At 36.2% G+C, this 13,259-nt stretch overlaps 1 protein-coding gene across 1 annotated transcript; it reads left to right on the top strand.

Moving 5' to 3' along the window:
- Nucleotides 1-6,627: 6,627 nt before the first annotated feature.
- Nucleotides 6,628-8,538, top strand: LOC148691454 (NAC domain-containing protein 90-like). The gene is made up of 3 exons (XM_088684480.1): nt 6,628-6,793; nt 7,087-7,433; nt 8,099-8,538. Exons 1-3 carry the CDS (start codon nt 6,628-6,630, stop codon nt 8,447-8,449), a joined length of 864 nt encoding a protein of 287 aa, XP_088540606.1. The 3' UTR covers nt 8,450-8,538.
- The last annotated feature ends 4,721 nt before the right edge of the window (nt 8,539-13,259 follow it).

Below are 13,259 nucleotides of genomic sequence, written 5' to 3'. Positions count from 1 at the left end.
TAGCTTGGGTAACCATGACATGCTGCTAGGCGTCAACCATGGTTTGTGGAAGCCCTAAAAGTGTATTATCACTAACGGGAGAATTGAAAGTAAGTTTCAATTCACAATCGATTTGAAAGAGTTTGAATCGCCCACTGCCTCGCTAAAAGGAACCTAATGGATCGTACACCGTGTAAGGTAGAGATTGAAGATTCAACGGAGATGAGTAAGAATAATTAAATGGTTTAATTATTTATGGCAAGGATTAATTAATATGATTATTAATCAAACGAATAAGTTCGTTAAAAGACCTCGGGATAGTTTTGGATCTTAAGGCCCAATGGGCTTCGAACGTCAAGTCCATTGACTTAAGTTGTGTGACAACTTAATGAATAATGATTCACAAAGGCCCAAATAGCCCAATAAATCCCATGTTAAAGAAGGAGTGGTTTTGGACTTATTTACAAGTTTGCCACTCAAATGAATTAAGGAATAAGTATGACTTTATAGCCAAAATTCATTTAGGGTAATTTTTGGGGGAAAGGATGAGAACATAAGCTCTCCTTTCTCTCTAAAATTTCAGCCACCTTGGAGGGATCATCTAGCAATCAAACTCCTCCAAGGTCACTCATTTCTTCTACAATATGCCTTGGTGTGGAGACTTAGAGGTTTTCAATTTTGGGAACTTGGAGAAACCTTTTCATCCATCCAGATCCATGGATCTAAGATGCAAGGAATGAAGGCCCTCTCTTTGGGTGATTAGCCTTTGCTTATGCAAAGAGGAATCTACAAAGGTATTGATTTCTCAACTCACTTTGTTTTGAGTTGAGTCTTGGTTCACCTATCTACTAGGCTTTGAAGTTCATGGGTTAAGTTTTGTTTTTGAGTGCATATAAACATGATTCCGCCTTTTAATTGTTAATTGCATGTTGTTGATGTTGCTCAAATGAACTTGTTTTTCACAAATTTTCCTTCAGTTTCTGGGTCTCAGGAGTGTTAATCTCCTTGGTTAATTTTTGGTGTTAGTCTCTGGGAAGATTTAGGAAGATCTCAAGAGTGTCATTCTCCTTGGTTAATTTTGGTGTTAGTATTTGGGAAGATTTAGGAAGTTATCAGGCGTGTCAATCTCATTGGTTGATTTGGTGCCAGTCTCTATAAAGTTTTTTTATTTTTTTTAGTTAGTTCAAGATATTTTTTGCTCCAACTCCTCTGTAAATGACAAAGACTTCAACAAATTAGGATTAGAAACTATATTGTGCAGAGCATTTTTAGCAGCAACATAAATTTCAGCAAGCTTCATGGATTGATCAATTGAGCTCTCAGAAATTCCTAGTGAAGAGTTAGGATTATATAAGGGTGTGGAGAGAAGAAGAGATTTCTTGTGGCACAATTTTCGAGGGGAGAGGCAGTTATTGGCACCCGGTGGGATTCATTTGTTTGGGGTTTTCTGCAGTGTTCTTGAAGCATTGCAGACATCTTGGTCTTGCAATTCTAGAACAATTTCAGAGCTCTAACTAGTTCAAACTTCACTTGGCTACACCAAGTTCAGTTTGAGGGGGGAGTAATAACAGAAATGCCACATGGCACTATTTCAGTAGTGGAGTTTGTTAGTATAGTTAGAAGGGTGTTATTGTAATTCTTCATCTTTTGTAATGTAGTTAATAATAAATGCTATTATTTCAACTATAAGTGCAAACTTTTGCAATTATAACTACTTTTGATAATTCATTTTAGGTGATCAAAGACTTGTATATCTTTTATTAGCATTCAGGTTACACAAAATAATATCAATAAGTCTCTCCCATCTTAGTCTCTATTCCAAGTATTAAATGTTAACGCTCAAAACTAGTAAAGCTAACAAAGGTTGAATAGATCAAGTGTTTGTCCTTGGTGGACTTGGCTTTGCAAACAAATATGAATCAATGTGGAATATAAGTGGTTCATCTTTCAAAATTGGACTACATCCACTAAGTTTCCTATATAAGCTGAGAACAAGGTTACAAATAGCGCTCGCCTATAATAGTATATCTCATCCTTCAATTCGTCTAACCCCCTTCCAAACAATACTCATCCTTTTTATATTGGCCTTCCTCTTTCACTTCGTTTGACGTTCTTCCAAGGAATACTCATCTAACTCGTCGAATCCACAAACTAGACCTACCAGTTGTCCCTCCATTCTTTGGTCGACACGTGGCAACGAAGAGACACTGGAGCAGGTCCACTTGTGTCCTTTTCTGGGATGACACGATCGAGCACATTGCTTAGCCCTGGAGTTGGTGAGAACTTGTACTCAATCGCCCCACCTGTTATCCTTTATGTCCCTTTGTAGGCCTCTTGTACTTGATTGAGCGCATCACTCATTTAAAACTGTCAATGGCCAACTTGTCCTCTGGTGCTCAGAAGGCGCTTTATGAGAAAGCGCTTAGCTTGATTGTTGACAAGACATTCGGGAGATCATGAACCCCCTAAAGCGCTCGGCTTCACCCTTCTATGTTGATTGGCCCTGAACTTTCTTTTAGGTTTTATGGTTTTTTGGATTTGTCAGAGTCCGAAAGGATCATTCGTTAACACCAAATAAGAAGAAATTAAATGACAGAGAAGTAGAAGAAAATAGAAGTCCGAAGATTTTGTTTATTATGTGGCCATGAATCAATCTTTACTCTTTTATGTAATAAATCACGTCGGTAGCAGAGACGGACTTTGGTCTTCTTGGTCCTTCGCATTGGGGAAGACCTACAAATAGGCCCATGATGGCAACCTACCAAAGGCCCAATCCAGATCAGCCCAAAGACTTCTTCGAAAAGTCCAAAGTACTCAAGTGGATGCTTTGTGAATGAAATGGTCTTTCCATTTTTGTTTCTTTTGGTAATTGGAGTGGAGTATTCTTCCTCATGGCTAATTGGTTTCACATTATGTATTGCTTCATTTGTTTTCAGCCTTTTTATATACAACGACACGCGTAATAATGGAGCTAAGCTACACAATGAGTTATCAATAATTAATTTGATATCAAACTCATCTTTTATAATAGTCAAACGTCAAACTTCCTACTTATAAAAGAAGAGAAATATCATCAAATTGTAGTGTTAGTAGCCAAGTTGTTCTTCAATTTCAGAATTGTATAAATTAAACAAAAGAATCAAATGGTCAAAAAGGGGTGGAGGGCGGAAGGAGAAACGAGTGTGAAACCACTAAAGATCAACATCACAAGTAAATTATATTCAAGAATGGAAAAACATGATAGTACAGATAAATATGAAGAATGAAAAGAATTCAATCCACATAGCAGGTGTCTCAATCATATGAGCGAGCCTAAGAATAAAAGGAAGGGCCATGCTCCCAGCAGATGATGCCCCAGTCAAGAATTTAGCAACATTCATGCACTTGCAATACAAAGAATTCAAGAAACAAATATAATAAATGACAATTAAATTACGATTATCACCCAAAAAGAAAGATAAGAACAAGGAGGAAGTCGTTAATGTGACTTTGGCTAATAGAGATTCTTTTGTAAGGGCAGTTTACCAGTGACACAAGTTCCAGGGCTATTGGTTGCAGCTTATTCGAGGGTAACATTGAGTAAAACGATTTTAGTCATTTAAAAATATTTTTTAAAAAAGTTTAACCAAATTAGACAATTTTGGGTCAAGCAAGTTTAACATTTCATTTGAAGTCGGTGTCAATAAAATTATCATGCATGGCCCAAAGAATCATATGGATGCCAGCACTTCTTTGATTTAAAATGAAGAAATTATGCTTCAGTCCTTAGCTTCGAAATTGACTCAAACTTTATTAATTTCACTTTTTTTTATCGAAGTTTCTTGATATTTTCCACGTCAGACTTTTATAATAAATATTGTACACATCAACAATTTTAATTTGGTATTGGGTTTTTATCATAAATGGTCAATGAAATTGACTCGTACCATCAACATACATCTCATTTGAATGTGCTTTTAAAATGACTGAAAGCGTTTTTGGTGCAAATATTTTTAGAAATAATCCTTAGTAAAAATGCTAATAAATCCTAGATAAGCACTTAAATTGCTTCCTGGAAGAAGCACATAACTGATGCTTCTTGTAGAAAGCCCTTGAAGTGATTTTGGAACCCAAAAACATTTTCAATGATTTTAAAAGCACATCCAAAAGAGCCCATAGTCCCTGAAATTGAAAATCGATTAATGTAGTCCCTGAAAATGGGTGTTTAAAATCAATGTGGTCAAATCCGTTAAAATTCTGGCACATAACTAGATTCCACAAATCTAATTAAACATTACTATGTGAACTAAAAATATTTAAATAATAGAAAACAATTTTTAGTTTTATATAATTAAGAAATTTAAAACAAAATAAAAAGAGAAGAAGAAGATGAAGTAAATGAATAAATTGGGATTCAAGCTTCAAGCTCATTGTTTGTGCTGGGTTTGACTGAAATGGAAAAATATTATTTATTTTTCCATAATTTCTAATCGTGTTGAATTGTGTAGCTTCAAATTTGCTTGGTTTGGAGTCGTTCGCTGATTTGGGATGTGAGTATATAGAATCTCATGTTTTCCAAGACTGTTTTTCCTTCCTCGATCTCTCTTTCTGTTTATGTTTTTTGACTTGAAGATCGAAATTGGATGGGATGGGAGTTCGGAATTGGGACGGATGGTCGTGCGGCGCCACAGCCGGCTCAGGCCTAGTGCGGGCAGGACGACTGTTCGGGGCCTAAAAAAATTAGGTGCACCAAAATTATTAGTGTGGCATATTTATATACGTTTTCATAAGAGTATAAATTTATAAAATTTGGTTTAATAACAAAGAAATTTAACTAGAATAGGTGATTTTGTTGTTTGAAATTAATGAGTAGGTCTTGGGTTCAAGACACTATGTGTGCTTATTTAAATTCCAATTTTTATAAATTTATTTTCATAACAGTTTAATTAGAAGCAATGATTTTTGTATTTAACATTAACGAGAGGTCCTAAGTTTGAAATGCTATGTGCATGTTTTTCAGTTTTTTTTTAATTTTAATTTTTACGAATTTTTGTTGATTGTTAATTTATTTTTAATTACTAGCTAATAACTATATGGGTTGCTATTTTTAAACATTTGTTCTAATTCAAGTCTAATCTTCAACAAAGGGTAATGCGTAGACTAAGTTTTTAGACTAAATTTGCAAATCATATGGCGTGTCATCAAGAAGTTTAATTTGGTGCCCATTCATTACTTATACATATCCTTAAAGACTCGAAAATATCATTATCTTTTTAGTCTTATATTGACGAGATTAGTAAATAAGAAAAAACACCTCACAATTTATACAAAAACACTTTAAAAGTTCAGATGGAAGACAAAACTCATAATTTATCTACTTGTAAGCCTGAAGTTTTTTGGTTTCTTTCTCTCGACACAAAATAATTTAGTTTTTTTTCGTGTTTCTAAATTACTGAGTTTGAAGTGTTTTTCTAAATATAATTTTATCGATGTTTTATGTGTAAAAACAAATAATTTTTTTATATAAAGTGAGGGCACATTTTTTGGCGTCGCTCCGGGCCTCAAAAATCTTTGAACTGGCTCTGGCGCTTGCCAAGTTGTGGGCTGAGGGAACTTGTGGCTTCAATTAAGGCTCATGGTTGCTGATTGAGGCTGAGATTGCAGTTTGAAATTTGGAATCGAATTCCCAAAAACATGGGTGAAACCCCCAATCCAACGAGACTACCACCGCCGCCAAAAAGCCTCCCATTCCGATGTACGCGAAGGCGCTGTCGGGTTCGCTCGGAGGCATCATGGAGGCCGCGAGTCTTCAACCCATGGATGTCATCAAGACCCGGTTCCACACATTCACACCGGCACCTACAAGCGAATTGTCCACTGCAGTTACATGTGCGACGGGAGGGGGTGGGGCTGTAGTGGTTACTTGGCTGGGAGAGGAAGAAGAAGAACTATTCATCTGCTTCTTCTTCTTTCTTTTTTCATTTTAAGTTTTTAATTATATAAAACTAAAAATGGTCTAAATATTAAAATACTAATCGTTGTGAGATGAATTAAAGACAGTAAACGCAAATAATACAACAGCGCGTGTAGTGTTAAAACAGGCATCTTGACTGATTCCAACAAGTCAAGATGAGGCGCAAAGGCTTTTTTATTCGAGCACAAGCGCGGAGAACTTTCCAAAGCAACTAGAAAATCTGTCTTTCCCTTCTCCTTTCACTCGGCCTCCTTTTTGCGCGATCTCATTTACATAATTTCAATCCATTAATTCCATCATTCGTCTGCTATATATATAATGATTGAAACGTACGTATCAGACAACATATATAGAAACCTGAACAACTAGCTAGATTTGAGCTTTCTTTATTTGGGTAGCTGGAAGTAGCGTTATTAGGGTTAGGGTAGAGGGAGCTGGATGTTAGAATATATAGTCAATGGTCCATGATTGTGACACTTGTCACAATCTTGGTGTTTTGGTTCATTAGTAACTAGATGTGTAACTGCCTATATAAGGCAATATTGTTGGATTACTTAATGTGTAAGAAATACATTACAGAAATAATATCTTCTCTCTCTCTCTCTAATCTCTCTCTAGTTCTTGCATATTATAGAAAGGATATAGACAGATATATACTGCAATTCATGAAGGTTAACACTGGAGAGGCAGATGCAATGGAGGATTTACCACCTGGATATAGATTCTACCCAACAGAGGAAGAGTTGATTTCGTTTTACTTGCGCAACAAACTTGATGGGAGGAGTGGGAACTTGAACCGAGTTCTGGACCGAATCATACCCGTTGTTTACATTTACGAGTTTAATCCATGGGAACTCCCACGTAATTCGACATCTCTCTCTCTCTCTCTCCCTCTCTCCCTCTTGTTGATATTCATTGAATATAATATGGACATAAATTTAACGACAACGGTAGTTTTCGCACCGGTTATTTATCAATAATCACTACCCTAACTGATTTCAATTTCCTTTTCTTTTTGGTATGTGTGTGTGTGGGTGTGTGTGTGTATGCAGATGCAGTACTTCAACTTATATATATTTCGATAGCATATCATTCTTGAATTAGTTAGTTTACACTTTAATTAATTAATTAGGTTTATATGAACTATTTAACAGAGGTTTCGGGAGAGGTGAGCCATGGAGATTCGGAGCAGTGGTTCTTTTTCATCCCAAGACAAGAGAGTGAAGCTCGAGGAGGGAGACCGAGACGACTCACAACAACTGGGTATTGGAAAGCAACAGGATCTCCAAGCATTGTTTACTCTTCCAATTCCAATTACAATCATGCCATCAGCCACAAAAGAACCATGGGTTTCTACACTGGCAGAGCTCCACATGGAAAGAAAACCGAGTGGATGATGAATGAATACAAAGCCATCGAATTTCATGGAGATCAAAAGAATCAACTATCAATGGCAGCTTCTTCATCAAACACTAGTACTAGTACTCCTTCTGCTCCCACGGTCAGTATACGTGCTAATTAATTTCTTATCTCAAAAGTAACATCCATGTTTTAAAACTTCACAAAACTTGAAATACATCTATTAGAGAGGCTGTCAACAAGCTTGTCCAAATAAAATTATTGCTTTCTGAAACTTCATAAATTCAACTGGAATTATCTACGTGTATTTGTGAGACAACTATCTAGTTTGCAACCTGATAACATAATTGGAGAACTATTCCGATTTATAGTATAATGACATAATTACCTGATAACATAATTGGAGAACTCTTCGGATTTATAGTATAATGACATAATTAATCAAGTTGCTTTGTGTGTGTATGTAGATATATAACATATGGTTTTGAGAAATTACAAGTGATATATCCCATAAATAATATAAATTGGGCGCACAAAAAGACATTTAATCACTTTATAGAAGGGACACCAGGAAAACTGAACATGTTAGTGGTGCCAATAGCTAGCTATATATAACAAGTTAACAACAAATGAAACCATATGACAGGACCACACTGTTTTTAAGCGACTTAATTGATGTAGTACGGCATTGATCAGTTTTAGTGCAGTTAATTATATGCAGCTAAACCCATTTAACTAACCAAACTTCATAATAACTAATATTATTAAATATTATGTTGGTATATGTTTTGGCATGCATACAAGCAGTTAAGGGAAGAATTCAGCTTATGCCGAGTGTACAAGAAATCGAAATGCCTTATTAGGGCATTTGATAGACGACCTCCAGGGATTGAGATCACAAGAAACCCTACCTTAATCATTCAAGCAGCTCCTGCTCAGGGTGCAAATCATCTGGATCAAGGGTCGACAATGTCAAATAGGAATCCTCAGAATATGGGAGATAGAACAAACTTAAGCTCACTGGACAGTTCATCCTCAGGAGACCATGGCTCTCAATCCTCTCAACCAGAACAAAGTTGGACTTTGCCAATGGCCGTTGATAATGAAGCTATTTGGGAATGGGACGAATTAATGGATAATTGGCTCCATTGGTTTTAAGGGGTGGACAAGATGAAATTGAAGAAAAGATTACGTTTCCACAAATGAAATGTTTTGCTACTAGGAAAATGGATTAATGCAGGTGGAATCATTTGTAGGGTTTAACCTTTAACGTTCTAAGATAAAGTTTTTGCTACAATTTGTAAAAGAAAACCAAATTCATATTGTACTAAACTTGCCCTCACAAGTCTAGCCTATCTTGATCCCTTTTGCTTCGTTTGAAATAAAAACCAATAAGTTCTTTGTCTAATGTGTCTCATATGTATTATGTACGTTTCTTGGACTATTTTGTATAACCTTGAAAGTTTGCAGAAGTAGCTAATAGAATTTATCACTTTGCTTACATATATAATAGTTATGTGTTGGTAATATTAAAATGGTGAGAATTGTTATGATTTGGAATCCAACTGATACAAGTATTTAACCATATTAGCTTTTATTTCAAGTGTACAAAACTGATATTTTTTTTATAAGCAAAAGTTTGGTCAAATTCTATTATTGAAGTGAATTTTGCTTTTTTACTTTCTTGTTTTTTTTTTTTTTTAATTTGCGTACACTCTTATATGTTTTTTTTTGCTTTTAAATTGATTAAATGGAAAGAGAAAATAAGAGTGTGAAAATCATTATACTTTATTAATCTAGCAACACGTCAAACTCTTTTGCATGAGTTATTCCTATATTGATAACAGTAAATTCCAATCACCAACAATATCCAGATGGTACTTTTACTACAATGGTAGTCTATACATTTTGGTGCGAGTTTGATTCCCACCAATTTTCTTCCACCTATCAGCTAACTTCTTAACCCAGTAATATTATTGCTCTACTAAAAAAAATGTATCAATAGTATGTATGACATGTATGGTTAAAAAAATGTTGGGAAATGTGCATGAGATATTTGAACCTATAACCCTTTCACAAACCTATAACCCTTTCACCACCGTGGAATTTAAAGGAAGGAATTTGATGGATTTTACTTCTGAAATCTAGGTGTATTCAATATAAACTTTTAAGAAGTTAACAAAAGTCATCATGTATTGATAAAGACTTTTTATGATGTTTGAAATGTCTATGAAATTCTCTTGTGGTATTCAATTATGATTTTTGTGAGTTTGCAAAAATCAAGGTGTATTCAAAATTTCATTGATTTTAAGGGATTTTAAACATTCATGGATTTTGATGGACTTTTAGTGTTTTTATCATAAATATTTTTTCATATCAAATCCAACATCTTCTCCCAAAATTTGGATAGATTTCATTGTTTTTCAATTATCTAGTGATAAACTACACCACCCACATAATGCAATGACTATTACACCACTATGTCACTAGCATCATCTTACCATCACTACTATGAAAGTACCTATTAGTGTCGTTTTAAAAGACAACAAGAAAAGCTAATCTCTAGCGGATATGTGGAAAAATCCAACAGGAAATGGCTGCAATGGCATATAAGAGAAGCGACAAAATTGCTAGCGTCAAGAAAATACTTTTTCTGTCAATTAGGATTGTAAAACCGCCAAGAAAAGAAAAGCATTTTAATTTTTGTTTTTTTAAAGTCAGTAGCATTGGATAGAAGACCATTAATTCCACTTCCCTATTTGTATCGGATAATAATATCTAGTGTCGATTATATCTGACATTTATAGTTTATATCGGTTGTAAGCGACAATATTGCTTTTTCACCCAACATAATCTAAACAAGTTGTCAGAAATGCCTTATCTGACAGTATATTGCATAAAACCGCCACCAGTCTTCGACACATTAAGCCACTTTTGTAGTAGTGCATGACCACTCTTCCACCCCCACAACCACTATCATCACCATTGCCGTCACAACCGTCACTACCATGAGCATCATCACCAACCTTACTATGACCACCATTGACACCACAATCACCATAACCGCCACCTCTATCACCGTCATCACCACCTCCCTTATCCTTGCTCCTTCACCACCCCCAACAACACCTTGCCACTTCAAATAGCACCCCAACTATTATCGTCACCACTAAAGTCACCAACTTACTATCACCATCTTGTTGACGATCACCACATGATACTTCCACCACTATTGTTGCCACCATCACCTCATAATACCACTTTGTCATGGTCATCATCATCACAATTTCAATAGCAAAAACTTAAAAATGATAATGGTTATTAATAAAGTGGTCATTAAAAAGTCTATGACAATTTATAAAATTATAGTGTTGAACTGACACACCCCGACCCAAAAAGTCCACTTGGACCCTGAATCGAGCTGTGCTGGCCGACACCTGAAAGGTGACGAAGCCATAAAATGTGACAGAGTGTAGAAAAATGTAAATAATTTGAGCCTAAAAATTTTAAATACCAGAGTGCGTTGTGAGCGGGAGCGAACCCATTACACACACAACGTCAAAGCATAAGTAAGGTACAAAAGTGTGGGTAAGAATCATACCCTCAGAAGTATCCATCAATACTAAGATTCGCCACATATCATTGTCGATACAAACTCAGCAGCCAAAACCTGGAGGGCACCAAACAGAGAGTGTGAGTGAGCAATAAAACCAAGCTTCCCAAAGTTATTATCTTTCTAAAACTAATGCCCCTCAATGTAAAACCCGTATCGTTTTCCATAAGACAATACAACATATATACATATATCCAAACCATACTAAAAAATGGCCAAAACCACGTTTTGCCATGTCCATTAACTCCACCATGCATTAATAGGTAGGCCAAATGAACTTAATCAATACAAAATGATATATCAGTCGAAGTCATCTAATGTGACTTGTACGACTGCACCCATATCTCATCAATCAATGCTAGCACATAAGTCAGAGTCACCTCTAGTGACCTGTACAACTTATCCATATCTCGTCAATCAATGCTAGCATATAAGTCGGAGTCACCTAATGTGACCTATACGACTGCATCCATATCTCATCAATCAATGCTAGCACATAACTCAATAACATGCTAGCCAATAGCTCAATAACATGCTAGCCAATAACTCAATAACATGTTAGCCAATAGCTCAATAAGTATACCTGCACACGAGTCGGAACCACCTAAAGTGGTCTGTACTACAAGACTAGGTGTAAATAAATACGCTTAAGTTCTACGATCACGTGAAGACTGTGCGAATAATCACGGGTCACCTACGAGTCGGAACCACCCAAAGTGGTCTATACGACAAGACTGTGCACCTACCTTGGATCCAAGGTGAGCGTAAGGTGCGGGAGGTGAACATCACGTGAAGGAATGTGCCCTGGCCACAGGCGGGAGCACTAACACCGGGGTGTAGGTTTATGAGCTATAATATATCTCAACACAATCATAGTCACTACCATCACTATCATCAACATGTACTCACCTAAAGCTTACCTGGGCATCCGCGGCGTCATTTAGCACTTCCAAGCATTCACAATAGTTAGGTTCAGGTAATATCCATATGAATATGCCATGATGCAATCTAAACCCAAACATTTCATGATACTCCCAAAATATATAATACGGCGTAACATGTACAATCAATAACACCCTACTCCCAAATAATTTACTTTTGAGCGTAATCATCAGTGATAAGCCCAATTAGACACTAGTTAAATTAACTATCATTACTTACCTTTCCTTACTTCAATTTCTTGATTCTTCACGCATTGATTTATGATCAACATTGAATCACCAAATCATAAAACTAAATCTCACACTTCCCACCAATGTCCCTCACATTGCTCAATTCACTAAACAAGGCTATTGTCTCAATTATTTAATCTCATTTATTATATGGCTGCATCTAACGTCTTGTTAGACTGCCTACGTACCCTAAACAGGGATCAAGCTATTCGTAGTTCGCAATGATTAATTGTAGGTAACAAGCATAGATCACTTTAGAAGTGTTTATGGAACTATTAATTATATGCCTATGAAAAAAAAGACCGACTCACCTGGAGTCCACACTATGATTATCTTGCATGCACATCGAGACATCACAATCTATCGTCGCCTGTGACCAATTATCAAATCACGTCTCAAAGTTCTTACCGATAGCATACATAATTTACATAAAACATATCCTCAAGGACTTTCAAGAATAATTTGAGACCCATTGACCAAAAGTCAACCGTCGATCTTTGATCGACGGTAGGGTCTACAACCCTGTATAACTCGATTCGGAAGATCCATATCATATTTCCAATCTGTAACTTCCAAAGATCCACATTATGCTTCTAGAATAACATACTAAGATTTTATTACGATCCAACGGTTGGATCCTCGCCAATTCCCAAAACTGAGTAGCGGTTAACGTTTTATTTTATGAACTTACAAATCCAATTCAGAAAGAGCTGTACGTCGGATTCCCAATCTGTAAGTTCCTACATTCTTCAAATATTATGTACTACAATGTAACAAAGTTTGGTGACGATCCAACGGTTGGATCATCGATTCACATAAATACCTATTAACGTATCGTAGAGAATTTAGGTTCCAACGATCAACCTACGTCATTCAAATATCAAGACTAAATTCAAGACATTTAACATAGCCTAAAAATAGTATTGGTGGCCCACTGGCCACGCGCCGCCGTGGGTGGCAGTCGGCCGCCCCGACTCGCTGGAAAATCCAACTATTTCCAAAAATTACCAAAATTTACAAGAATGAAGATCTCAAAGAGAGGAACAACTTTCATACCTGCCACAAAGTCCAAAAGTGGATGGAAGATTGTCAATTTTTCCCACGAAGCCGGCGGGTGCCTAAAGCTTCCCGGTGTCGATTCGTCGTCTACGGTACTCCAACGAGGTCAAGGTTGGTTGGGTTT

Source organism: Pyrus communis, chromosome 14 (assembly GCF_041283825.1).
Source record: "Pyrus communis isolate YQ-2024b chromosome 14, ASM4128382v1, whole genome shotgun sequence".
NCBI lineage: Eukaryota > Viridiplantae > Streptophyta > Magnoliopsida > Rosales > Rosaceae > Pyrus > Pyrus communis.
Note: the sequence above shows the minus strand (reverse complement) of the source record. Positions and strands in the feature narration are given on the sequence as shown.